At 46.5% G+C, this 27961-nt stretch overlaps 1 protein-coding gene across 1 annotated transcript; it reads left to right on the top strand.

Moving 5' to 3' along the window:
• Positions 1–70: 70 nt before the first annotated feature.
• On the top strand, positions 71–16526 carry Mrgprd (MAS related GPR family member D). Its single transcript, XM_087205441.1, has 2 exons — positions 71–146; positions 13792–16526. Exon 2 carries the CDS (start codon positions 13794–13796, stop codon positions 14781–14783), a length of 990 nt encoding a protein of 329 aa, XP_087061567.1. The 5' UTR covers positions 71–146; positions 13792–13793; the 3' UTR covers positions 14784–16526.
• The last annotated feature ends 11435 nt before the right edge of the window (positions 16527–27961 follow it).

The raw sequence follows: 27961 nt of genomic DNA, 5'->3' as shown, positions 1-27961 counted from the left end.
GCCTGGTGAGGCAGCTGAGGGCTCAGTTCTGAGCCAGCCAGGCAGGAGCACCTCGAGGGACCCGGAGTTGTTGAGGCCGCCAGGGACCAGAGCCACCAGGGGCTGGCACCCTTCCCTGAAGGACAGAGCGCCACATCCAGGGCCAGGTGAGATGTCTGTTTTTTACAGTCTGGGTGGAGGCTCCATGGTTAGAGGCAGATGCTGTGCCACCTACTAGACCCTGTGGGAGACTTGCTCTGCTGAGGCAGCTGAGTGGCTGGGCAATGTGTCTGAGCCTCTCTGAGCTTCATCTCATAAGGAAGGGTGGACGGCAAAACCTAGCTCAAAACCTAGTTCACAGCCATGAGGAGTTCTCGGTGCCTGCCACCTCAGAGGTAATGGTGAGCAGGGACAAAGGTGACAACCGAGGAACATTGGGAGCAAAGTTTTAAGAAGATATATAATTAATTTTTGAGAAAGTAGCTTATGAAACGACTGGGCAATATATTTTCATTTATGTAAAAAAAGATAGGCTTATACATAAATACACACCAAAAAATCCTTCAAGGATATACAATGATACTATAGAGTGAGCACAAGGGAAAATATTGTCTTCCTTCCAAATAAAATTGTATCGGTACAGGTATCTATCTGTGTCAAATCGAAAGATGTTTAATGTGCAAGGAGAAATCGCATGTTCATAGCCACAGGAAAGAATACATTTCAGTGTCCTCTGTGCAATAGACAAACATTCCCATGAGGCCTTAGAGGACAAAACACCAGGGTTGACAAGATCAATTCTATATTTTAAACCTTACCTGATATAGACACAGAGAGAGAGAGGGAGAGAAAGAAAGACAGACAGACAGAGACGGAGACAGAGACAGAGAGAGAAATTGTAATAAAACCTAAAATCAGTCGGCCTGAGGTGATATAAAAAGGACAGTCCATATTGAGTTTTGCCACTGTTTTCTAGCAGTAGCCTGCTCTCCCACTGTAGGATACACTTCTTTTTCTTTTCTTTTATTTGGCCCAAACTCGCTCTGTAGAGGCAGTTTTTCCCTTATCCTTCACCTTTGCTTTTTCAAATAAACTTTGCTACCATTTTTTGCTCACACAAAAAAATCTAAAATCAAGCTGATTTCTTGACCAAAAGGCAGTAAAAATGTTTTAAATACTTTTAAAATCAGAAATATTTTAAACTCAACATTGTGGAAAGCTGGGGGTAGCAATGCACACTTGTAACCCCAGTACTCTGGTAGGCTGAGGCAAGAGGATTTCAAGTTTGAGTGACTTAGCAAGAACCTGTCTCAAAAGTTTTTTAAAAATTGTTTTAAAATCAGGCTGGGGATGTAGCTCATTGGAAAGGCCCTGGGGTTCAATGCCCAGTGCCCCCTCCCCTAAAGAAACAGAAACATCAGGAAAGGCCGAGAGACCCATTCCCAGGCCAGGAAGCCAGCTGTCCCAGGGACCAACAGTGGCAATTTCATGGTACGAGCTATGGTTGCTTCCCCTTGATGCCAGAAACATTCCAAGGTTTCCATCACAGATTACAGCTACAGGCAGCAGCCAGCATCCGTAAGGACTTTCTCAGCTCTGAAGGGGCCAGGGACCAAGCCTCAAGTTCAAAGCCCTTAGTAGAGCCCAAAGCCAGCCTGGGGGAACCGGTGACCCCAGTGAGAGCTGAGCAGTTGGTGGTCCCACAGGGTGCACCAGGCATCCAACAAATAAACTCTGGGTGTTCCCTGTGTGTTGGCCACAGGACCCTGTGCTGACCTCACCCCCACACTCTTAATGGGACGAGGAGGCTGCTAAGAACAGAGCTGCCTGGCCTCAGGTCCCTGCTGTCCTGCCATATGGGACTCAGCAGTGATAGTGCACACTGTGCTTGCCACATGTCTCTCCTAAGTCCAAGGTCAACCACCAACAGGACATCCATGTGGCCAATAGTATGTTGTACTCTACAGTGTGAGCTTTCCGTGTCTAGTAACAAATGACCACAAACCAAGTGGCTTAAGACAGAAAGTCTGAAGGCCCAAGTCCAGAATCAGGTGTCAGCAGGGCCATGCTCCTGCCGCAGGCCCTAGGAGAGGATTCTTCCTGCTCCTCTGGCTTGTGGTGGTTCCAGGCCTTCCTCTCGGGACTTGTGGCCACAAATTTCCAATCTCTATGACGACCTCCTCCTCCTCCTCCTCCTCCTCCTCCTCCTCCTCCTCCTCCTCCTCCTCCTCCTCCTTCTCTTCTTCATCCTTCTCTTCCTCCTCCTCTCCCTGGGGACCACCTCTTGAATAATCCAGGCTGATCTCATCTTGAAATCCTTAACTCAGTAACATCTGCAAAGACCCTGTTTCTCAATGAGTTCACATATGTTTTAGGGAGCCACCATTCAGCCCACTGTGGGAGCTAACCCAACGCAAAATCTGTTTCCTCTCTCATTTATCCATCAACAAGACTTTATTGAATGTCTACAACATGCAGCTTCATCTCAGGGATACAGCCAGAAATGTGATGCCTGCACTGAAACCCATTTACAGTGATGAGGAAGGTTCATTTAGATTTACATTGAACCCAAAGGCAAGGCTTCATATTGTCACAACAGGGCACTATGGAGGTGGGACACGGCACTGGTAACTGTACCCCGCTGTGGCTACAAAGCAATGTTAGAGAAAACACCATCCTCCTCCTGACTTGCCCAAAGAAAATACAGAGCTGTTACGGCTGGAGATTTAGCTCAGTGGTTTCACCGCCTGCTGCTCAAGCGCAAGGACCCAAGTTCAATCCCCAGCACCGAACAAAAAAGAAAATACAGAGCAGCAAGGTGAAAGACAGGAAGCGACATCAGAGGCAACACAACAGCCCAGAGTGCCTCAGATGGGTACAGACATTGGGGCTATGGTACAGTGGGATTGGGATAAGCAAGGCTTCACAGGTGGAAGGTGGTCTTGGAGCCACAGAGTGGGGGCGGGGCTGGACAGAGGAAGCTGCAGGAGGCCAGGACCTGGGAGGTTCTGACAGAAACTGTCCCTGTAGGTGGAGTCAACCCAATGCAAGTAACTAAAGCTCCAGATTCGCACCATTCATAGGAGTAGAATGACACCAAGTCATTCCACCATGGTCATGACACCAAGTCTCCAAGCCAAGAAATCCATCAAAAATCTGGTCCTGAAGCAGTAAAATCCTTTGACTTTCCAACAGAAGCCAATGCCAACAGCCCTGATAGCAAAATTATGTGGATGTGTGGGGCTCCCACCAGGAAAAGGCTGCTACCCCTACAGAGGACATTCAGCAATTTACAGAGCATGGGGAAGTGTTAATAAAAAGCCGATCTCAGATTCAATAGACTTAAAGGTTTAAATAAAATGTTAAACCAGGCATGATGGCACATACTTGCAATCCATGCTTCTTGGGAAGTTGAGGCAGGAGGATCAAAGTTCAAGCCCAGCTGGGGCAACTCGGTGAGACACTGTCTCAAAATAAAATATAAAACAACTGGAGATGTGGATCAGTGTGGTACAGTGACCCTGGCTGGGTTCAATCCCCAGTACCACAAAAAACATTTTTAAACAACATAAAATTAAATTACATCTTTAAAGTATTAGAGGACTACTCCATAAAAGGTACAAATCACCAGTACTGTATAATAATCCTGAATTTGTACACTTGTAACAAAATTTCAAAATAAGTAAAAGGGTTAATGATAAAACTACAATCATTATGAAATACTATTTATAACAGACACAAACACAACTTTAAAAGCTCAAATAGGTATTTAAAGAAAACAAAAATTGGGCCGGGGATTTAGCTCAGTGGTTCTGCCGCCTGCCCCACAAGCACAAGGACCCGAGTTCGATCTCCGGTACCAAAAAATAAAAGAAAACAAAAATTGACCATCTGCTAACTTACAAAGAAAGACTCAAGAAACACCAAAAAATTGACTATCTTCTTTGACCTCAGTGAAGTCATATTAGACACCACCAACAAAAAGATAGGCTAAATCATGTGTTGTATTTATGTACATTTACATATTCTGAGGATTGAATTCAGTGTCTTCACACTGAGCTACATCCCCAGCCCTTTTTTTATTTTTATTTATTTATTTAATGTTTTGTTGTGGGGTTTTTTTGCAGTACTGGGGATTGAACTCAGGACCTTGTGCTCCCAAGGAAGCTGAGGCACCACTGAGCTAAATCCCCAGCCCCACCCCCTTTTTTTAAATTTTGAGACACTTTCTTGCTAAATTGCCCAGACTAGTCTTGAAATTGAGATCCTCCTGCCTCAGCCTCCAGGAGTGCTGGGATTACAGGAGTGTGCACCATGCCTGGCTCTAAATATATTTCTAAAAACTTAGGGAAGTTTACATTCAAATATTTAAATATTTAAAACAGTTTTTCATTTTAAAATATTTAGACATGAACAATAAAAATGCTACATAACAAAACTCACTAAACAGCCACAGAAATACTTACTGTTCGTTTTATAGCCCTAAATATCTGTTACGAAAAGAAGAAAATTTTAAAATTAATTATTTAACCATTCAACCCAAGAAGCTGAAAAAAGAACCACAAAGGAAATCCAAAGTAGCTAGAAGCAATAAAAGCACAGATTAAAGAAACAGGAAACAAAAAAATAGTAGACATGATTTTTAAATAAATAAGAAAATAAAACTGGTTCCTGAAAAACAAATATCTGGCAAACTAAGAAAAAAGGAAGAAAAGAAGTGAAGGCACAAATAAAGGCAGATAGAGTTGAGGTTTTTAAAATTACGAGACTATAAGAGAATACTACATAGAGTTTTACACTAATAAGTGTGAATCCAGAAAGCAAGAAAAAAATTATAGAAAACATATTACCTACTCTTATTCAAAAAGAGGCTAAATATCTGAATAGACCTAAAACATTAAACAAATTGGATTTGTTGTTCTCTTTTAAAGCCATGCAAATCCACTCCCACTCATATAAATTACCAGACAGATGGTTTTACCTTCTGCCAAATCTTGAAAGAAAGATAATCCTTACATGATATAAATTGTTCTAGGAAGTAGAGAAAAAGGATAATCTCTCCAACTCATTTTATGAAGCCAGGATAACTGTAGGACTTTGAATTAAAAAACAGACAAGGAGGCCTGGGGCTTGTAGAGAGAGCACTTGCTTACCATCTTACCATGTGCAAGGCTCTGGGTTGAATTTCCAGCACCATGGAAGGAGGGCGGGGGGAGAGATTTAAAGATAGCATCAGAAGAGAAAGTTAAGGGGCAAAGTCACTTATGAACATGGACAAAAGTGCTCAGCAAAGCTAGAAAACAAAAAAGAGGAAACCATAAGTAGTTTCTTCTAGAAATATAAGAACAAATAATAGGAAGAAAAGGGGCAAAGGGGAAGGGGAAGGGGAACTGGGAGGGGTAGGGGAAAGGAAAGAAGGGAATGGAATTAATATGAGAAAAGGAAGCAAAGTCTTTGTAAATAGGGAGGGATGGAGGGGTTGAAGGGAGGGCAGGGGAAGGGAGAAAAAATAAGAACCAAGAGAGTATGTAAAGATGCATATCTCCAATGATGAATGTAATTATATTGTACACCTAAAATGGACCAATAAAAGGATATACAAAAAAAAGAAACATACTTGATCTCATGAAAAAAAAAGAACAAATAAGTATCAGAAAATCTATCAATATATATTCACAGCATAAACAAAGGGAGAAAGAAAATAACTACCTCAATAGATTTTAGAGAAGCATTTATCATAGATTTCATCATGCACTAATGATAAGAACTATCAGAAAACTAGGAAGAGAACTTTCTTATCTTGATAATAGATAATGATATAGGCAGATAAATGTAACTCCCAATCTGCTAGATATTAGATACAGCTGAGTTGCTGAGTTCAGAGTTTCAGAAAGAATGAATTCTAAGAAACAATGGAGATTAAAAGTAAGAAAATCTATTGGGGAATAGGAATAGCTCCTGAGAGACAGGAGGGGTCTTGAATGGGTCACCAATGAGCCCACTTCTCTGAGAAAGTTTTATAGAGCAAAAACACAACATGGGTCAAATTATAATTAACCAATATAAGTACAAATATAGCCACTTAGCTAATACTCATCCAATAGTAGCAAGGACATACGAATGACATCAGTAACCTTGGTCAATAATCTATAGTCTTAGTCTTGTCTTTAGCCTTAGTTTTAGTAGTCTTAGTCTTAGTGGGTAGGAGATGGCCCACCCCTAATTAGATAATGGTTTATTTATATGGGAAATCTCAACCTAGTGGTACCAATAATCTCAGTCTTCCTTAGGGAAGTATGTAAATTTGGCCATTATGACTTTAATCTTCTTCAGAAGTCCCTCCAACCAGTTTTGATGTGTTCTCATCTTCTGCACTGACTCCCTTGAGGCCCTGGCCCTGTCTAACTGCCTATAATATTTCTACCTAACTTAGCTGTCTATAATAATAATACCAAAAACTTAGAGTGAACATCTTATCTAATGGAGAAACTTTTAGGAAGAAGATAAGTGTGCCTGATTCTTTGTTCAGCTTGGTACTAGATATTTGGGCTATGCTATAAGAAATGAAAAAGAAATTAAAGGCATAATATCTCTGTAGAATATCAAAATATTCAACAGACAAACTGTCATATGTGATAAAATAAGTCAGGCTATTTTCCTGATTAATAAAAATTACAAAAATTAACTGTGGTCTTCTACCCCAGCAATAATCAACAGGAAAAATATAATGAGGCACTTCTGTCATAATGAAAAAACTGGTACTGGACAACCCTCCCACCATAAACAACTAGAAAACCAGAAAAAACATATGAAAAAATTGTTTGCAGATATTGGACAGGAGGCAGCCCCTCACTGTGATCACCGAGAGAACTGTAAGAGGTGTGTCCTGTGGTCACCCTGGCTTCCTGCCCGGAGAAGCCTTCTGGATGGTGCCACGGGAAGTAGGGGAAGCCAAGCAAAGCCTGAGCTGAAGATGCAGAAGTCACCCTTTGGGGAGACGGAGACATAGGTGGCTGGAATTTGGGAGGTGGGGTACCAGACAGGAGGTGGTGAGCTACTCAGAGAATGAACTCCAAAATTCTGCATAGGGAGCCCCCGACACCTATGGCTGAATACTAAGCTGTACAGAGTTCACTGGGCAAAACTAGTTACTAATAAGCTGTCAGCAGAACAATTCCCAGAGCTTGGACAGAGCTGGAGAGGGTCAGGTTTAGAGAAGCCAGAGTGGGGTGACTTCATCAGTCACCTGAGCTATTGGTAGGAAGCCCAGAAAGGCTTCTCAGCAGCTACCCCAGACAAGGCCTAATGAAGCTCACACAAGCTTCAGATCCTTTTTAAATTTGTTTACCAAATCCAGTGTATGTATTTTCTTCTTTCTTCATGGTGTCTTATCTAAGAATCCATTGCCAAATCCAAGGTCATGAAGATTGAAAGGATCATGCTTACCTGCCAGTAAATAAAATACCCACTAGAAGCCCACCACTCTGTAAGGAGGACCCCAACAAACAAACAGAAAACCAGACATTCAATGTAAATCTCATAACATCCAGTGTTATAGCTTATATTTGGATGCCCCCCCCCCCCCCGCCAAAGCCTCATATGCCCTTAGTGGACTTTTGGGAAGTGGGTAAATCATGAGTGTGTGATACTGATTAGTATCAGGGTATGATAACTGGATTAGTACACTGAATGGTTTAGCATGGTTCTGGGAGAGAGAGGAAGGAAGGAAGAAAAACTTGTCAACATAGAATTCTTTATTCAGGGAAAATACCCTTCAGAAATGAAGGTAACACACCATACACAAAAATTAACTCAAAGTGAGCCAGGCATGGTGGTCCATGCCTATAATCCCAGCAATCAAGAGGCTGATGCAGGAGGATCACTGTGAGTTCAAGGCCAGCCTGGGCTATGTAGAGTCCAAGGCCAGCCTGAACTACATATTGAGACTCTATCTCAGAAAACAAAAAACAAAATTTAAAAAAAATTAACTCAAGGTGGACCTAAATATAAGAGGTAAAACCATCAAGGCATGGCAATGCATACCTGTAGTTCCAGGTATTTACTAGGGAGGCTGCAATGGGAGGATCACATGAGCCCAGGAGTTTGAGATCAGCCTGGACAACATAATGAGATCTTGTCTCAAAAAACAAAAACAACAAAACCATAAGCTAAAAACATGAAAACCTTAGAAAAAGAGCTAAAATCATAAGATCCTTAGAAGAAAACACAGGGACCAATCTTTGCAATTTAAATTTGCCAGTGGATTCTTAGATACAACACTGAGAACATAAGAAACAAAGGAAAAAATGAATAAATTGGATTTCATCAGAATTTAAATCTTTCATGCCTGATGGATACCAAGAGACCAAGAAGGTCACTTGTCAAGTAGGAGAAAATATCTGCATCATATCTCATAAGGGTTTAGTGTACATAGTTTATAAAGAACTCTAATACTTCAGTGATAAAACAACAACCCAGTTTAAAAATGGAAAAAATAGGGCCGGGGATTTAGCTCAGTGGTTCCACCGCCTGCCTCAAAAGTGCAAGGTCTTGAGTTCAATCCCCAGTACCAATAAATAAATAAATAAATAAATAAATAAATAAATAAATAAAATGGAAAAAATTCTAAACAGACATTTCTCCAAAGATGTTCAAATGGTGAGTCATTAATGTCATTAGTCATTAGGAAAATGTAAATCAAAACTACAGGGACGCATTGCTTCACACACCCACTAGGAAGACTATAATGAAAAAGATAAGTGAGGACAAGTGTTGGTGAGGCACATAGGGAAACTGGAGCCCTAACACATTCCTGGTGTCCAGTTTATCCATGGAAGGAGACCAGACAACAGTAAGAATTCACCAGGGTGAGTAAATGAATGAATGAATGAATCATACTAATGATTGAATATAAGGACTAACCTACCCTGTGTCTATTTCATCTGGTTTATGGTCTTCTGCCTTCAAACTTATCTCCAGCCCAACTACTTCTCACGACCTCCATTACCACCAATTCTGGCATCTACATCAGCCTCCTCACTGGTCTCATAGCCTATCGATGGTGGGCTGAAGGGAAGCCTGGTCAGGCGAGGTTTCTAAACAAAAGAACACACACAGAGCAGACATTACAAAGCAGGAACCCAACTTTAATTTCCAGCACAGAATCTATTGTAGTTTTTTACAGGCTTACTGAGACACAGTAAGAAAAAACATTCTTGGTGACCTGGCAGGCTGTGTGGCACATGTGTGGTTGTCTATGCTGATTCATTATTATATAACAAAGCCCTATCGTGTGCCTGCACTAAATGATGGGATTATGTCCTCAGACACCCTCAGATGCCCAGGCTTTAACACAGCTCACAATGGCCCCCTACACAGCCTCTATTCTTTCTTTTGGTGATGGTATTGTACTAGGGATTGAACCCAGGGCTCACACTGAGCTACATCCCAGTGTTTTTTGATTTTTATTTTTTTATTTTGAGATAGGGTCTTACTAAGTTGCCCAGGCTGGGCTCAAATTTATGACCCTCCTGCCTCAGTCTCCCAGAGTGCTGGAATTACAGGCATACACCACCATGCCAACCTCAGCCTCTATTCTTGACTTTATATGTCTATTCTCCACACAGCAAGCAAAATTAAATCAGTTAGCCAGGTGTGGAGGCACATACCTGTTATCCCAGCTCTCTTGGAAGCTGAGGCAGGAGGATTGCTATGAGTTCAAGGCCAAGCTGGGCCATATAGTGAGATCAAGGCCAGTCTGAACTATTTAGCGAAACACTGTCTCAAGAAACAAAAACAAAACAAAACAAAAAGAAAAAATTAAATCAGTTATTGTCACGATTACAGTTTTTCTTTTGGATGTTGAGCTCCTACATTTACATAAACACAAACACATGCATACACAAAAATGAAAAGGAGCCCTACCTGGACCATAAAACAAGTAGTATAAATCCAACTGTTGAGCCAGGTGTGGGGTGCATGCCTGTAATCTCAGCACTTGGGAGGCTGAGGCAAGAAGATCACTGTGAATTCAAGTAGGCTACACAGTGAGTTCAAGGTCAACCCGGATTACATAGTGACACCCTGTCTCAAAAACGAAACAAAATAAAAATCCAATTTTTTGCATCAGAAGTCCATTAAAAACTATAAATAAAACCTTTTTAGATGTCATAAAATACCATTTACAATATCAGCAAAATGACTCTAGCAATATTGAGACATTAACACAATAAAGAATGTACAGAATTTTTGTGAGGAAAATTTCAAAGCTCTTATTAATTATATTAAAGGATATAAGAAAGGACCTGAGACTGGAGAGACATTTAATGGTATGGACACAATGACTGAACATTATAAAGGTCACAAGTCTCCACTACTATTCTAAGTTCTATGAAAATTCAGAGGTATTTTTTCCTTAAAGGAATTCCCAAAATTTACTCTAAAATGTATAAAGATTGACAAATGGCTACTTCAATTAAAAAAAAGAAATGTAAAGCGAGTGATTCATCATATAAGATAAATGGTACAACACAAAGCTGTACATATTTGACAACATTGTTAATCCTATAGGAACAGACAGATAAACCACTAATACAGAATGAGGAGCCTCACAATCAATGGGAGCTTCAAATCAATATGGGAGCTTCACAAATGGGAAGCTTCAATTGGGAGCTTCACAAATCAATAAGGAAAGGATAGGCAACATGGGGGATGGCATTAGAAAATCTGGCCCATAATAAGGAGGAAAAATCAAGTTGTCTTCTTACTTCCTCCCTCATAAAAAATAGATTCTAATTGGATCCAAGACCGAAATCTAAAAGGAAAAAACTATGAAAGTAATAGAGGAAAATATAAGCAATATTTTTCTCACCCAGGGGTATGAAATAACAAGATCCAAAAGGCTCACCATTTAAGGGTGAAACACATACTGGGATGGCTCTACTAGAATTGAGAGTGTCTGCCTACCAGAGTTCACCATCAAAAAAGTTGTTGTGTTAAAGAGAATTCTCAGACAAAAATACCTGCAATGTCTAAACCCAGGAGATAATTACCACCTAGAAATACAAAGAAAGGCTGCAAATAAGGAAAGAGGAAAAAGGAAAACCCAATTCAAAAAAAGTAGGTAGCAGATGTGGCCAAGCAATTCAAAGTAGGGGAAGCCCAAATGGCCATCAGATGTATGGATGAAGATTCAAGTTCACCAGAGCCAGAGAAGTGCAAGTTGGAACACCAGGTGTTACTTTGCAAACATCCATTTGGCAAAAATGACGAAAATGCATGAAGCCACATGTGAGTGAGGGGCTGAGGACATAGGACTCTCCTTGTCTTAGCATGAAAATGAAATCTGGAGCTGCTATTCAGAAAATAAACCAGGTAGTGCTTAGTCCATGGCCCGACAACCCCACTTCTGAAACATATTCCAGAAAAATCCTGAGTCTAGTGCAACAGGGACATGCATGAATATGTTCTCTGCAGTGTTTTTAGGATAATGGCATTAGGAAATCTAATGGCTAGAATCCACAGTTAAGAAATAGACAAGTAAAATGGGGTCAATGGACATCATGAAATTTTTTTCTTTTTCTTGTTTTCTTTTTTTAAATTCTTTTCCCTCACCCTGCTCTCCCCTGTCCCCAGGCCTGGTAGCCACACTGGGCCACACAGACACACACACACACACACACACACACGCACGCACCCACTGGAGTCTGCAAGTAGTCGCCCATGCAACACATCCTGGCAGCAACCCCTTGGAGTACTCCTGCCACGCCTCCCTCTGACAGAGCCCCAGCCTCAGGCTTCCTGCCCCCTCCCCAGCCACCCTGTGCATCTCATGCCCCCCAGGCATGCACACAGCTTCCCCAGCACCCTGTTTCCTCTGTGCGGGGGACCCCTGCCCCTCACCTGCCCAAGAACCCAGCAGCAGCAGCAGGAACATCCACATCAGGCCTGCACAGGCCAGAGGGCATCCCAGGGTGTGGCCTGAGAGCTGGAGAGGGTGGAGCTGAGGCCAGAAGGGTATGCCTAACTTCTCACTCCAGGTTTGGGACTGGATAGGGAGCAGTTCCAGAGCTGTTCTGGGGTCCTGCCGCAGCAAGATGGGGATGTAGGTTCTTGGGTCTGAGGAAGAAGGGGAAAGAAGCCCCAGCTGCTGAATCTAAGTGTGGTGGTGGCCAGGGGAATGTCTCCTACATGCCACGCTGGGAGGGAACTGGGTTTGGAGTTCTGGGTTGGAGGACAGATGGACAGAGGAGGACAGAGGAGGGAGCTGGGGTCCAGTTGCTTGGTATTGAGGGAGGTGGGGTGTGAAGACAGGGTTCTGAGCCCTGGGGAGGAAGGAAGGGTCCCTGGGCCTGAGGCCAAGTCTGAGTACCTCCCGCCTTCACCTCCAGAATCCGGGGGTGGGGTCACCTACTGATTCCAACTCTGTGGAGGCCCATATTTCAGTGCTGCCCAACATCATGAAATTTTGTCACAACAAACTACTTTTCCTTACAGCCAGCTGGATATATTCTAAGCATATAGGGAACAGAAAAGGGAATGTTACCAGAACCCCTGCAGTAGGTCCTGGTCTCCTGTGAGCCACTACAATACAAAGTTGATAAGAATAAAGACAAGAAATGAGACTTAGAGAAGAAGCTGGGTTTTGACCCTGATCAGTGCTGCTCTGGGCAGTAAAGACAAAAGCACCCCAAGCTTGCCACTATTTATTGGGTTCATAGGTAGTATCAGGTGTCTCAGAGGTGGCAGTAGTCCTATGACAATGAGGATCTTATGTTGATAAGGATCTTAGGTTTATGAGGAGCTTAAATTGATTAGGATGGTGAGATGAGCAAAATGTTCTTACAACAGTAGGTGGTATGAGTAAAACTGATGAGGAATTTGTCCCTCCTCAGGTGAAACCTTTCTCTTTTTGTATTACTACTCAGTTCTCAAAGAACCAGGATGTCTTCAGCTGATGTAATCTTGCCCTTGAGTGTCACAGCATCACAGGACTATTGAGGCCTCAGGCAGCCCTAATCGTAATTTAACTGTGAAATAATTTTTTCCCCAAAATTATGTGGCTCCTGACATAAGCACATACTTTAGAACGAAATAAAAGCAGCATAACTTCTAATCACAATGTTTATGTGATTTGAAATGCTGATGGGCAGCCTCCCTAATGTTGAAAAGAGTGTAGAAAGATGGTGAAAGGTCTTCCCAGTCCATGCCACACATAATTTCACGTTGGTCCATTTTCCTTCCTAAGGATGCCCCAGACTCTGAACAGCAGCCACATTATAAGATGTGTAGATGTCCCAGGACCATGTTAACCAGATCAGAACAGAAACAAGTTGGGGAGGACAAAAAGGTTAGCCTAGAGATGATGAGGGGAAATATCCATGGGAGATTTTACTGGATTGATGGTCAATTTGAGGTGTGCTTCAATTTGAGGGATGTAATTAATTATCTCTTTGCTTCTGAGGTCTAATTTTCAGAAAATGATTTCAAAGGGTTTGAAGATGACAGGAGGACAAAAATGATACTCTCAAGAGATGTAGAAAAAGCATTCAGTAAAAGTCAATACTTCTCCATAATTTAGAAAATAAGCTCAAAATAGGAGACCTTAGCCTGAGAAAGGACATCAATAGCAAGTTGGTGTCCACAGTGGGAAGCCTGGTGGCAGAGTCAAGCTGACAGCCCCAGGGAGAGGATCATGATAGGTGCTGGAGGAATTGGCATAACAGCCCCAAAGCTAGAAATTTGGGAGGCTCCCAGAAGTCTCCTATACTCCAACCATCATGGAGTTTCTTGTTGGTCCATTTTCCTTTCCAGGGATGACCCTGACGCCTTCCACCAGCAGCTCCAGGATGGACGAGGTGACCTGGGTCTACTTTTCTATGAGCTTCCTGACCACAGTCATCTCTGTGTGTGGGATAGCGGGCAACAGTGTCGTGGTCTGGCTGCTGAGCCGGCGCTTGCGGAGCACCCCCTTCTCTGTCTACATACTCAACCTGGCGGTGGCCGACCTCCTCTTTCTCCTCTGCATGGCCTCCATAATAATCCTGGAGACCCAGCCCCTGCCTGACTTCAAGAACGCCAACCTGAGTGCCATCCTGAGCACCAATCCAAGAGCCAAGGCGAGTGCCATGGCCTATGAGGTGGTGACAAGGGTGAAGTACTTCGCTTACACCACCAGCCTAAGCCTGCTGACAGCCATCAGCACCCAGCGCTGCCTCTCAGCCCTCTACCCCTTCTGGTACAAATGCCACCGGCCCAGGCACCTGTCGTCCATAGTGAGCGCCCTACTCTGGGTGCTGTCCTTCACCATGAACATGCTGGCTTCCTTCTTCTGCAACCTGTTCTGGCATTTCATCCATGTGCAGTGTTTCAAGATAGACATGGCCTTGGGCACCCTCATCCTGGGGGTCTTCACTCCTGTGATGGCCATATCGAGCGCCATCCTCTTTGTCCAGGTGCGGAAGAGTACCCTGGTGTGGCGGCGGCGGCAGCCCCGGCGGCTATATGTGATCATCTTAGCCTCTGTCTTTGTGTTCCTCGTCTGTTCCCTGCCCCTGGGCATCTACTGGTTTGTCCTGTACTGGGTGGGCCTGCAGCCTCAGGTAAAGTTCCTGTGGGTCTGCCTGTCCCGTCTCTCCTCCTCAGTGAGCAGCAGTGCCAACCCAGTCATCTACTTCCTGGTGGGCAGCCAGAGGAGCTGGAGGCTGAAGGAGTCTATGGGGGCCATTCTGGACCGGGCACTGCAGGAGGAGCCCGAGCTGGAAGGAAGGGAAACACTCTCCACGGGCACCCAGGAGGGTATCTGAGATGGTCCACTGAGCTTCTCACCTGACAAGCCACATTCTGGGGGTGAGAGCTCCCCAATGTCCTTTCCCTGCAAGGTCCTGGCTCTCCTGCTGCAGGGGGCCCCCGAAGGCTTTGCCGCTCATCGTGTTGCAGTCACTGTTGTGCATGCCGCCCCCCTCCATCACCATATTGCATCCTGTATCTAACTGGGAGATGCAGTGTAATTTCTTCCCTTTTAGCCAATCTCTAGTCAGAGGATAGACAGCAGCTTTTAGCCAGATCCTGTTTGAAGCTGGCTATGGAAACAGTCTCTAGAGGTGGGTCACAGGCATCTGGCCCGGATGTGAAAGCTCATTCCCCCAGCCACCTCCTCTCCTTGAGATGGCATCTTTGTCCATGCAGAGGGAGAGGCTCATGCAGCTGGTCCTTGGGTACATGCTGGTGGCATCAACTGCCTATGCTGGTGCACCTGTCACCAAGTGTATCTGCAGCCAGTCACCTGTGCCCCCACTGCTGACCCACATCTGGCTGGTGCTGAGCCCAGAAATTCTGTCTTGTCCCCTATCTGATCCCTGGACTGGACTCTGAGGTCACATTGTCCCCTCAATCTCTGCTCCCTATGCCCTGACAGGCCTGTTTGCTTTCCTGGAAAGGCCACACTGCACTGTGACAGGGGCCAGACAGTGCATGCCAGGGAGAGCAGATGATCAGAGATCCAGGAGTCGATGTGCAATCAGCATGAGGGCACAGCCAAGAGGCAACTCCTGGAGAAGGAGGTGCAAGGCCTGGAGCTGACCCAGGCTCCCTGAGGCGGCCACACAGGGTCTCTGCCAAGAGTCCTATGGGGCCTCAGGATAAAGCAGCATTCCACGAGGCACCGTGTCACTCCTGTTATATTGGCTAGGATCAAAAAGACAAAAGATGCCCCATGTCATTCTGGGTGAATGGGTAAAGGAAATGCACTTTATATACACAAAGGAATACTACTCAGCCGTAAAAAGCGAGGAAATTCTGTCATTTGTGACAGCAGGGAAAAGGACAATTTGTTAGGTGAAAAAAGCCAGGCACAGAAAGACAAATACCATGTGATCTCCCTTATACTCAGAACCTAAAATTGTTGATCTCATAGAAGTAGAGAGTAGAGCCGGGGATGTAGCTCAGCAGCACAGCTCCTGCCTGGCAAGAGTGAGGCCCCGAGTTTAATTCCCAGTACCAAAAAGAAGACAAAGGTGAAGTAGAGAGCAGAACAGTTTGCCAGAGGCTGAAAAGGGCAGGATGAGGTCAACAGATACAAAATTATAGTTAGATGGAAGGCTATGTTCTGGAGGGTATGTTCTGGGGTTAATGTACAACCGAATGACTGTCAGTAAGGAGCTACTGCACATTTTAAAATAGCTAGGCAGGGGGCGGGGATTTAGCTCAATGGTTCTGCCCCCTGCCTCGAAAGCGTAAAGTCCCGAGTTTGACCCCGGTGCCTAAATAAATAAATAGCTAGACAGAAGATTCTGAGTCTCACCACCAAGGAACAATTACTATCTGGGGTGGCAGAAACCCTAATTACATTGATTTGATCATTACACCATGTCTGCATGTATTGAAACATCATGTTGTACGACATAAATTTGTACAGTTAGTATGTGTCTATTAAAAACCAAAATAAAACAACTACCAAGAAAAGAAAAATGCAGAACCGCATATTTTTTTGTCTCCGGGTGGTGGCCTGTGGAATGCGGATACGCTGCATTTGTCTATATGAGTTACAATCTAGATACCACCTATTTCCAAATAAACCAAGCTTGCTTATTGGCTCTGCCCAGCTCTGCTCCTGAGGAATTCCTCTCTGGGATCACTTGGGGCTGTTAAGGATATGGGGCGGGGGGGCGGGGCCGGTTAGCATCTGGGATTAAACTCGGCCCTTCGAACTGAACCACACTCTCAGCCCTTTTTCTTTTCTCCTCTTTTGAGGTAAGTTCTTGCTAAATTGCCCAGACTGGCCTTGAACTTTCAGTCCTCCTGCCTCAGTCGCCTAAAGTGCTAGGATTACAGGGATGTGCCACCATGCCCAGCTAGGACATGTGTTCCTGCGGCACTCAGTGTGGCCCCAGAAGGAGAGCTGTGGAGAGGGAGGTTTGTTCCCATCACACAGCTAGGGAAGAAGAGGCCAGAAGGAGCTGCCTGGCTGAAAGGCCCCTCCCCAAACGCAAAGGGCTCCCCAGTCTCCTCCAGCCCACAGCCAGTTCTGTCCCCACCAGAGACACCAAGAGTAGTAAGGGCTGTGGATGCCATTCGGGGTTACAGAGTCTGGGTAGGAGAAGGGAGAAAGGCATGGGGAGGCCGGAAGGCATTCTGGAGGAGGCAAGCCAGCCCAGGATGAGAAAGATGGGATGCCTTAGATGGGAGAAAGGGTGCAACCAGACCACCAAACCAGCACCCCTCTGCCGGGGTCTCATTGCCACCCTCCCCAAGGTAGCCCATTAACAAAGAAGTGCATTTTATGGATGTATTGGGACCTATTTAAATTTCTTACTGATCTAACATCTATGAAAACAGCTTAAAATTACAAAACTCAGTGGGGCATGGTGGCACACACCTGTAATCCCAGAACTCTGGGAGGCTGAGGCAGCAGGATTGTAAGGTTGAGCTCAGCCTGGACAACTTAAGGACTTAGTGAGACCCTATCTCGAAATGCAAAATAGCTAAGGATGTAGCTCAGAATGAAGGACCTGGGTTCAAGCCCTACTAGTGAAAAAAACACAAACCCCACAACCATAAAACTCCAGTGCAGAGAGGACAGTGATAACCATCTAGCTCCTGAGTATTGTCAGTTACGACAATTTTGAATTAATCACTGTATGAGAAAAGTTGAAAGACCCACCTATGTACGCCAAAACACTTGATAGAGGTTTTCCCAAATTTAAGAACAATCTCACAAATGTCTAAGACATAACCAATAATGAGCTTGAAAGAAAGAAATATTGTTTTTAAAAAGTACAGAACAGGGCTGGGGATTTAGCTCAGCGGCACTGCACCTGCTTCACAAGCGCAAGGTCTTGAGTTCCATTCTCAACACCAAAAAAAAAAAAATTACAGAACAAAGTTTGGATCAGTCCTGCTTTAAAAACTGGAACCTCAATTCAAATCTCTTCATGGAAAAGAACCAAAATTTTTAACATATGAAAAGGTTACCAAAAATATGCAGGCTAAAAGGGCAGAAAAAAACAGCACAGATTTTTCTCATTTCCTTTTCAGTACTGGGGATTGAACCTAGGCCCTTTGCACTGAGCTACATCCTCAGCCCTTTTTTATTTTTTATTTTTTTATTTTGAGACAGGATCTTGCTAAATTGCCCAGGCTACAGCTCAAACTTGCAATCTTCCTGCCTCAGCCTCCCAGAGTGCTGGGATTACAGGTGTGTGTCACCATGCCCTGGTGACGTTTTTCTGTATTTTATATTCTCTATATTTGTCAAGTTTTAAAAACTGGTAACTTGCTGAGATTTCTTTCCTCATCCTCAACATTTATTTTTGTACCAATCATATTTATAACTTTTTCTCAACATGTCTTCTCTTGCTCTAGAATATTTGGCCCCACAGTTTGTCCCTGTATGGAAAGCAGAGGAGTCTTCTTCAAATTCCAGACAGTCAGCAGATAGATCCTCCAGGTGAGCCAAGGACAGCTCCAGGGTAACACTGGGTGCCTGTTTCCCCCGGACAGATACAGGAGGAGGGGCAGGGGGAGGAGAAAGAGGGCGGGGCCCCTAGGCCAGAGCGGCTGCTTCCTTCTGCCAGGGCTGAGGCCCTGAAGTTAACAGAAGGACAGCTCGATCTCTATTTCTTGCGTTGAGATCTGGACTGAAGGTCAGGAACTTTCTATGCCAAAGCTGAAAGAAATCCTTTCTTTCCTTTCTTTCTTTTTTTAGTAGCCTGAAGGCTAATTGACTGGGGGAAGACAACAACCCTCACAATGCACTTCTGTAATCTGCTGAATTAGAACAGCAGCTGGGGCTGGTAGAGCCCTTGCCTAGTATGCACCAGGCCCGGAAGTTTGATTCTCAGCACGGCAAAAGAAAAATAACAAATCTGTTGAATTCCACAACTTCATGAGTCTGTTATTCGTTCAACAAACATTTCTGAACACTCATTGCTGCTTCACATGAGGTTCACATATGTTCTTGGAGAAAGCAATACCAGGAAAGAAAGCTCCAGGGGACCCAGGACTGATCCCGACCAACAGCCAACCCTTGTGGAACGACCCTTGGTTATCTCCAGCCTAAAGGAGGTTGTCTTCTTTGGCCTGGTTTTCCATTCCCTAAAAAGCTGCTGCCCTCTTGAGGGGGAGCTGGGTTACAGGAGAGGAACTCAGGACCCCCTGGGCCTCACGTTCACAGTCATCCTTACAGCAGGTCAGAGCCCAGCCCCACCAGCAGGCGGAGGGGAAAGCAAGAATTCCAAAATCTGCAGCGTCAAACATCTGGGTGACTGTGGGAATGCATTCCAGAGGGCGTTGCGCAGTTAGAGATGGTGTGGAATGTGCTGGTGCGCATGCGCTTCGGATTCCCTCCCTCCCCCAGCCCTGAGTTCAGGGTGGGGTACTGCGAATCTGCAAGCATGAATCTGAAGCTCCTGCAGACCGAGGGCTCCTAGCACAGACAACCCTGGACATAATGCAGGCGGAAGGCCTCAAAGATGTCCAAGAAAAGAATGAACTCAGCCTAGCAGGGCTGCCCTGCACCCCCACCATGGCCCCACGGTGAACCCAAAAGAGTCTGCCCACCAGAGACTTGCCCTAGGGAACAGCAGGACACGCTCCAGCTGTGGGCAGAGGGATGGACATTTTGGAAATGTGTGCATGAGGGAAAAGCGTGTGTGTAGACAGGCTTGTGATCGGGTGGGTCTAACACCTAACCAGAACATCCTCAGCAGGAATAGTCTACTAGTGTTGATGGAAGGGTAAATCTGCTACCTTCATCTGTGAAGCCAAACACTTTTCTCATCACCTCTTGCAACAAAAGGTAACATGGCTTCTCGTGAGTGGAACGGTATCTCCCCCAAATTCACATTCACCTGGAACCTCAAAATATGACCTTACTTGGGCCGGGGATTTAGCTCAGTGGTTCCGCCTCCTGCCTTGCAAGCGCAAGGCCCTGAGTTCGAGCCCCAGTACCAAAAAAAAAAAAGTATATATATATATATATATATATATATATATATATATATGACCTTACTTGACTGAGCACAGTGGTACACTCCTGTAATCCCAGCACACAGGAGGCTGAGGCAGGAGGATCATGAGTTCAAGGTCATCCTATCTCAAAAAACAACAACCCCAAAATAAAAAGACTTTATCTGGAAAGCTCTTTGCAGCTGTAACTAGTTGAGGTCATGGTACATTAGAGTGGCTGGTGTCCTTTCAAAAGCCATGTCACAGACACAGAAGGAGAACGCTGTGTGACAACCAAACCAGGGACACAATAATGCACCTGTGGGGTGAGGGTGCCAGGGCCACCAGGAGCCATGAACGATCTGGAAAAAGATTCTTCCCTAGAACTGTTACCAGATGATGGGGTGCCCAGTGGTCTTTTCCAGGTTCTTGTTGTCCTGCTCCAAGAAAAAGAAAAAAGTAAAAAGAAGGTGAAGTTCTCTGAAGAGAAAATACAATTATGCACACATAATGAGTCACTGCAAGAACAAGAAGTCAGCGGTCACAAGGCCAATGGCCGCCATCTTTCATATCCTCCTTCTGACTTCAGACTCCACTGTCCCAGGAAGAGCTCCGAAGCTGCTCTGCGCATGCATCCTGGCCATAATTTGACTGGTCTTTGTGACTGACAGGCCAAGCCCAGTCACCTTGCCTTTCCATGTGGAATCTCCTACCTCAGAACCTCTCCAGAGGGAGCCAGCCCTGCCACACTTTTCACCTCAGGCTTCTGGCCTCCAGATCCATGAGAATAAAAAGTAGTCTTCTAACCCCCCAAGTCGGTGGGACTCTGATAGGCTCGAGATTGCCGCTTATGCCCTCACTCCCCAGAACTGAACTTGACACAAGGAACCCAGGACAGGAGAGCCCTCAACTACTTCTGACCCCAGAGCATCTCCAATTTGTTCTAGGCCCCATCTGTCCAGAAGCCCCTTACAATGTTTCCCATGAACAGCTGTCTGTCCATCTTTTTACTTTTTCTTTAAGTCAGACAGTGTCGGTAAGGACTACCTCAGCCAGGGAGCCCAAACACAAACACACTGTTGTCATTTGAGAAACTGCTTTGGGGAGCAAGTGAAAGAAACTAAAATCAAATGAGATAAAAGGGAAGAGAAGCTTATTGAATCTAGTAACTAAAAACTCTGAACATGGCTTCAGGCATGGGAAGATCCAGGTGACAAAGCAGCAGCATCTGGAACTGTTTCTCTTTCCCATAGATGAGCTCCCAGCTCAGTGCGCAGCTCAGACCTCCCTGAGGACTTGGCTCTTGGCCAGGCACACCCCTTTGCTGGCATAATGGACTTCTGCTCTCAGTTCCCATTCTGTAGCTCAGGGGCCCCAGAAGAAGGGTAAGCTCTTCTCTTAGCTTTTCCCATAAAACTCCTGGGATTGACTTGCTGGAGAAATTGGCCTCAAGTCCTCTTGGATGAGACTTGGATACTTTTCCCCAAGCTAATCAAGAGGTTGGATGGAATATGCTGATTGTCGGAGCCTAAAACACACTATACTGGCGTGGAGCCAGCAACGAGGTCAGAGTCCCCCACCAAGAAACACCTGGGGCTCGTCCCTGCAAGTGAGACTTTGGCTGGCCAGGTGTGGGGTGTGGCTGGCTGCCAGTTCCCCACAAAGCCTGGCTACTTTATGGGGTACATGCATTTCATCCAGCCCCCCAATCAAAGCCAAGACTGCCTGAATGTAGGGGCCCTTACAGAGGCAGCAGGGCCCAGCCTTTTCCTGCTCTGCAGTATCCTGGGATGAGGCTCCAGGGAGCTTCCTGAAGTTGCCCTCGTAAGCAAGGTCAAAGAATGTAAATCACCACCCTTATGCCATCCCTGTCAAACCATCCATAGACTGAGGGGACAAAAGCACCAGAAGTGAGAGAAATCCGGAAGTCACGTAGAGTACCTGCCTATATCAGTGGGAATGACAGCAGCAGGTAATAGTAAGAACTGAAGGAGGACGGGTGACAGCTGTAGCTTTCACTCCAGATAAACAGAGCTACAAATTTTCTACTGTCTTGAGGCTGGTGGGCCACCTCCCTGCTTGCTGAGTGGTGCTGTTGATTGCTGTGGGAGCTCCTCGGAAATAAACTCTGCTAACTCCATTTATGAATCAGTGTGTTCTGCTGGGTCTCAATTTTTATGTTCTCACTAAAGCTCATCTGCTCTACCCCCATCTCCAGGTCCCAGCAGAAGGGACAGATGGCTCAAAGCTTGGGACACTGCCCAGCTCCTCAGGCAGGAAGTGTACACTGGAGGGACCCTCCCAGGTCAGTTGGTGTGACCCAGCCTTTGCTGGAACTTTGTCTTGAAGCCAGGGAATCTTGGTTCCCCACAGAGCTCGGGTCGCTTCACTCTGAACCCCCTTGAATCCTTGACACTAGCAGAGGGGCCTCGGCACAGGGCCATCATTCTCTTCTGTCACAGTGTGCCATCCAGGACATTGTCTCTTTAGAGATCCTGATCTTTTTCTATCCACTCTTCCAAGGCTCTGTTATGGCCTGTGTTTGATCCCCCCAAATAGTATGTTGAAGTTTTGACCCCCAGCCACATTTGGAGTTAAAGAGGTTAATACACTAACATGGGGCCACTAGGGTGGGCCCTTGTTATAGTTTAAAGATGATGTGTCCCCAAAGGCTCATTCAGGTATGGAGGGCTTGATCCCCAAGGCAGCAATGGTCAGAGGTGATCGGATCCTGAGGGATTCAGCCCCATGACCAGATTAATCCATTGGGAAGTGGTGGAAACTGTAGGTGCAGAGGCCTAGCTGGACGTACATCACTGGGGTGTGTCCTGGGGTCATGTCCCCAGCTCCTTCCTCTAGCCCTCTTTCTGGCCACTGTGAAGTGAGTTGCTTTCCTTTTCCACATCCTCCCACCATAATGTTCTGCCTCACCTCAGGTCCGGAGCAATGGAGCCATCCAACCATGGACTGAAACTTCTGAAACCATGAGCCAGAATAAACTTTTCCTCTTTGAAGTTGTTATTCTCAGGCATTTTGTCACAGTGACAGAAAGCTAACAGCTCAATCCCATCTGACTGGGATCACTGTAAGAAGAGATCAGGACACAGATACACAAAGGACACAGGGAAAAGACATCACCTGTGAGCGGAGGAGACAGGCCTGAAGAGGCCTCACACATGTGGCCCCTGAGGGCTGGTCCACTTGTCTATGTTGCTGAGTGTTAAAGACAAACCAGTCCTGTAAATGGTGGCTCAGCCTGTTTGTCTCCACCTTTGAGAACACAACAAACTTTTATCTATTCAGAGGAAGAAAGCTAAAGTGAAAGAGTGAAAGGCTTTTTCATCTGCATTAATGGAGCAAAACAGATGGAGAAAACCAATTAATGGAAAATGGCCTCAAAAAGCTGAGTTGGGGCGATTTTTACTCGCTCATAAATGTTGCTCTTCCTCACTACACTGGGAAGATGATTCTATCTACCTGTCCCAGGGGCTTCCCGAGGTGGCTGTGTCTCTTAGAGAGCAGCAGAGAGGCACAAAGGTGCTCCCTGGGTCTGAGCCTGGGTGGGAGCCGAGAACACTGCTCCAGAGCTGGCCACAGGGCTGAGGGGCAAGAGGGACCTCCCAAAGGGTGCCCACAATCTGCATTCCTTTTACACATTCAGTAGACATCCACATGAAGCTCCATGCATGAGGCCCTGTGTCCCCTCCATCTCTCAGGAGCAGGGGTGTTACCCGAGTCACATACAGGCATGGTCACTCATCCTTGTGGGAAGAGACACAGGTGGGGTAGAGGCGAGGACAGCCATAGAGGGGCCTGAGCTGGTCCAGGCCATGCCCGTGACTCCCCGATGGGGCGTGGACCTGTGGTCAGCAGGTGGACGATGGCTTCACACCTGCCGCCTCACAGTTCACAGGTCACCTGCTCCCTCTGGGGTGATGCTTACTATCCCGAGCTGAGCACTGGGGCATCCCAATCCCCAAGACCTGTGAATGTGACCTTATTTGGAAAAGGGCACTTTGCTGACTGTGATGATTAATTTTAAGTGTTGCCTTGGCCAGGCAAAGGAACATCAGAGGGTTGGATACACATTGTTTGTGGGTGCGTCCACAAGGGTGTTTCAGGGAAATGAGTGTTTGGATCAGTAGATGGAGTAAAGGAGATCACCTCCATCAAGGTATGGTGGTCCTATCGATCCTTGGAGGCCTGGACAGGCCCAAAAGTTGGAGGGAGGGTGGGTTTTCTCCTGCTCTTGGACCTCAGGGCTCCCCACCAGCTTTCATGGTCTCCAGCTTGCAGAATGCAGATGCCCAGATCCCTGTACCCATAACCGACTGTGTGCACACCGCAGGGCAGGGAGCTGGCTCTGGGTGGAAGGGAATTCATTCAGGGCCGCTCAACAGCTCACATGGCTGACTATTCTCAGTGCCATCTGAGTGGCAGGAGGGGCTGGGGGTGGCAGGTGAGGAATGGGAGCTGGAGGAATAAACAGGCAAACAAGACTCCTGGGAAAGTTCTGGGCACAATGCAGGGCCTCGGGTTTGGTTAATGCTCGCTGTCACCATTTGGAAATTCCTAATCATTTTAAACAAGAGATGGGCAGTTTCATTTTGCACCAGGCCCACAAGTTGCCATCTATGACCATAAATAAAAGCAAGACAGAGCAGGGTGTTAGAACTGGGTACTTCTTTTCCAGCTGCCCTGGTGGTTGGGAGAGATTGGGCCCAACAGCACTTGGGTTCCCCAGACCTGGTAACAAGGTGGAGCAGCTGAGCACAGGGAGGGAATCACCAGGAGGTGACAGAGAAGGTCAGAGGGGGGAGCAGGGAACAGCAGGAGCCACAGCTGAGGGGACAACTTCGCAGTCATGGCGGGACAGGTGTTACTGGAGTGGAGGTGGTGGGCAAGGTCAGCGGCTAAGATGCTGACCTGGGACAGTGGAGCTGGAAGTCCCTAGTGTCATCAGCCCATAGAGCCTGGGTGGGGACAAGGGCTGGGGAATGGGTGGAGGTCAGGACCTAAAGGGACAGAGCTTCAGTGTGGGGAGGTGAGAAGGTTCTGGAGGTGGACAGCGGTTCGGGCTGCACAGCAGTGTGGACGTGTTTAACGATCTTGAACCATGCGCTTGAACGTGGTTCCTGTGAGGCAGAAAGTCAGCTATTAGTGCGCCGGAGACAGGTGGGTGGGGGGGAGCTAACTGAAAAGCAAAGGACATGTGATTTTTCCCCCCCTCCGCTTTTTTTTTTTTGGTACCGGGGATCAAACTTGGGACCTTGCATGTGTGAGGAAGGCAGCAGAACTGCTGAGCTAAATCCCCAGCCCAACTGTTTTTTTGCCCATCCACTTTCTTAATCATCAGCTATAGACAAAACCCACACACAGGCTCGTGGTTTCAAACATTAGCTCAAAAGGATAAAGTTCAGGGCCTGTACAAAGTCCAGACAATGGGTGAAAGGGCTGAGAAAACCTCAAGGTCCCAAAACCAACTAAACGGAGACATCACCTATATTACTTGAAAGGCCCAGTCAATCACATAAATGTACCCTGAGACCTCATTCAGGGTAACTGCCACCTGCCCATCTTCATGCTTGAAGGCTCTCTCTCTCTCTCTCTCTCTCTCTCTCTCTGAAAAATGGTAGGCAGGAGGGGCTGGGGTAGCACTCTGAAAAAAACTGTTATTTTGCAATAAACTCTATATGACAGCCTATGGGTCTTGTCTGAAATCTTTCATCAAAGACGCAAAGAATTGACATGCGTTGCTAGTTCCTTCAGTGTTAGGACATTATTGTGTTTGGACCCAGATTCATGGTAATAGCTCCCATGATAAATTTTATATTATATATATTTGACAACAACTAAACTTAAGTAAAAGTGTGCATGGTGCCACATGCCTGCAATCCTAGCTTCTCTCGAAGCTAAAGCACAAGGCTCGCAGGTCTGAGGCCTGTTTCAAAATAAAAACAGGTAGGGATGTAGCTCAGTGGTACTTGCTTAGCATGTGTGAGGCCCTGGGTTTAATCCCCAACATCACAAATAATTTCATTTAACTTAAATATAAATGAATAGAGGCAGGAAAGGCCACTCCAAGGAGAAGAAGGAGAAACACTTCCGGGCCTTGGCCCCTCCTGCCTCCCCACGCCTCTCTGGGACTTCTGTTCTTCAGGTTCTACTCCCTGGGTAGGTGTAGGAACAGAACATGCTGCCCTTGCCCCTGCCCCCAGCTCTGGCAGAGCCAGGAGGGTCTCTGGGCTCCCCAGTGCGCTTGGCTGAGTAAAACCCAGAGACTCTCACGTGGGACCCTAGTTAACAGCTCCCCTTGACCCTGGCAAAGGGGCTGGTGCTGCGAGAGCCAGGCAGCAGTGGCAGAGTCCAGGTGGGCAAACTCTGGCCAGCCCTGGAGGTTGTGCCCAGCGCATCCCTCTGCCCCGGGCTAGGGCTCAGATGAGCCCCAGGTGGGAGGCCAGTCAGTCTTGATCCCCAAACTGAAGTGTTTGGTGGCAGGTAACGGTCAACACAGCAAACTTGACCTGACACTACATTCTTCCCTCTCACTACAGCCCTGCAGATCAGGGGAGGGGAGGCCAGGGGACAGGAGGTAGGGCAGTCCAGCTGGTGGCTGCAAGCTTCCAAGGCCCAGCGATAGTTAGGGACACAGTTGCTATGCTTGGGTGTGACCTGAGTGTGTTCCCCAAGGGTACACGCAGTGGGGCTTGGCCTCCAGACCGGCCCCTCCCCATTCTCTGGGCTCCATCTGATCAGGTGATCTCTCCCTTTCAAAGACCCATGATGCTGTCTGCCATGGGATGCAGCCATGGGGACCTCATCAGTATCTTTGGACTCTTAGCCTCAGAAACCATGAGCTCCATAAATCTCTTCTGTCCATAAAGAACCCCACCTCAGCTGGACATGGTGCCATATACCTGTAATCCCAAGCATTCTGAGAGGCCAAGGCAGGAGGATTGCAAGCTCCAGCCCAACCTGAGCAACTTACTGACTTAGCAAAAACACTGTCTCAAAATAAAAAAATGAAAAAGGCCTGAGGATGTAGCTCAGTGCAAATGCCCTGAGTTCAATCCCTATTATAACAACTACAACAAAAGTACACTGCCTTGGATATTTTCTTATAGGAACAGAAAATGGATAGATACAGTGGTCCCATGGGAAGGGCCGCCCTAGAGCTCCCCTCCTCAACCTTAGCTCCCCACCACTGCAGCCCATCCTGCCCCCAACAGGCCTGGCAGACGGTGAACATGGACTCCCACAGGCTTTCCTGGGCCATGCATCTCCATCCGGGAGGCTTTTCTCACCTCCAGCCGCCTCCGACTGGGGCAGCCTTGCTGGACAGAACCAAGAGCTTTCCAGGCTGGCCACCTCCCCTCCCACGACCACCCTGGGCCCAGTCCTGGGCTCCCTGGCATAAGTCAGACCCGGCTTTTCCCGGAAACACAGTTCCCAGCTCTTCTCACCCCCCAGGAGGCCCTGGCCACTTAGGGCTAAAGCCGGTCCCACCCCATACTCCCCCGAGAGGGAGCAAAACTCACAGCCAGCAGCTGCTTCTTCCAAGGAAATTCTCTCCCCTGGTCATGTTCTCATCCAAAGCCACCTTGACCTCCCCAGGGATGAAGTTTCCTTTGCTGCCCGCTAGGGGCTACTGTCCTGAATCTGTCACAGTGACACCATACCCAAGATGGACACCAAAAGGGACACTGCTGCCCCCAGTGCTTGACAGGGCAAGGTGTGGGAGTCGGGTTAGTGCTGGGCAGTCAACATCCTATAAATCTTCACAATTTCGTCTTTGGCCCAGTCCTGCCTCCCACATCTCCTGAATCCCCGAGGTGGGGCTTTTGCTCTGTTTCTCATGATCTAAATCCCCTCAGAACTGTCTGCTCATCTCCCCAAGCTACATTTCTGCTGGGGTTTACACATTGACATTTAATCCCCACTGTGAGGTGTTGAGAGAGTAAAAATGTAATCAACTATGACCTTTGGAGGTGGTGGGGCTTTAGGGAGGTGAATAAGGCCCTGGGGGGGGGGGGAGATT

This window comes from Heterocephalus glaber, unplaced genomic scaffold (genome assembly GCF_053883595.1).
Source record: "Heterocephalus glaber isolate CG9 unplaced genomic scaffold, H.glaber_assembly_v1.0 deba00000594, whole genome shotgun sequence".
Taxonomy (NCBI): Eukaryota; Metazoa; Chordata; class Mammalia; order Rodentia; family Bathyergidae; genus Heterocephalus; species Heterocephalus glaber.
This window is presented reverse-complemented; position numbering and strand designations above follow the sequence as displayed.

Coding starts and splice junctions, on each gene's coding strand:
- Mrgprd (XM_087205441.1), top strand. CDS start 13,794: ATGACCCTGACGCCTTCCACCAGCAGCTCCAGGATGGACGAGGTGACC.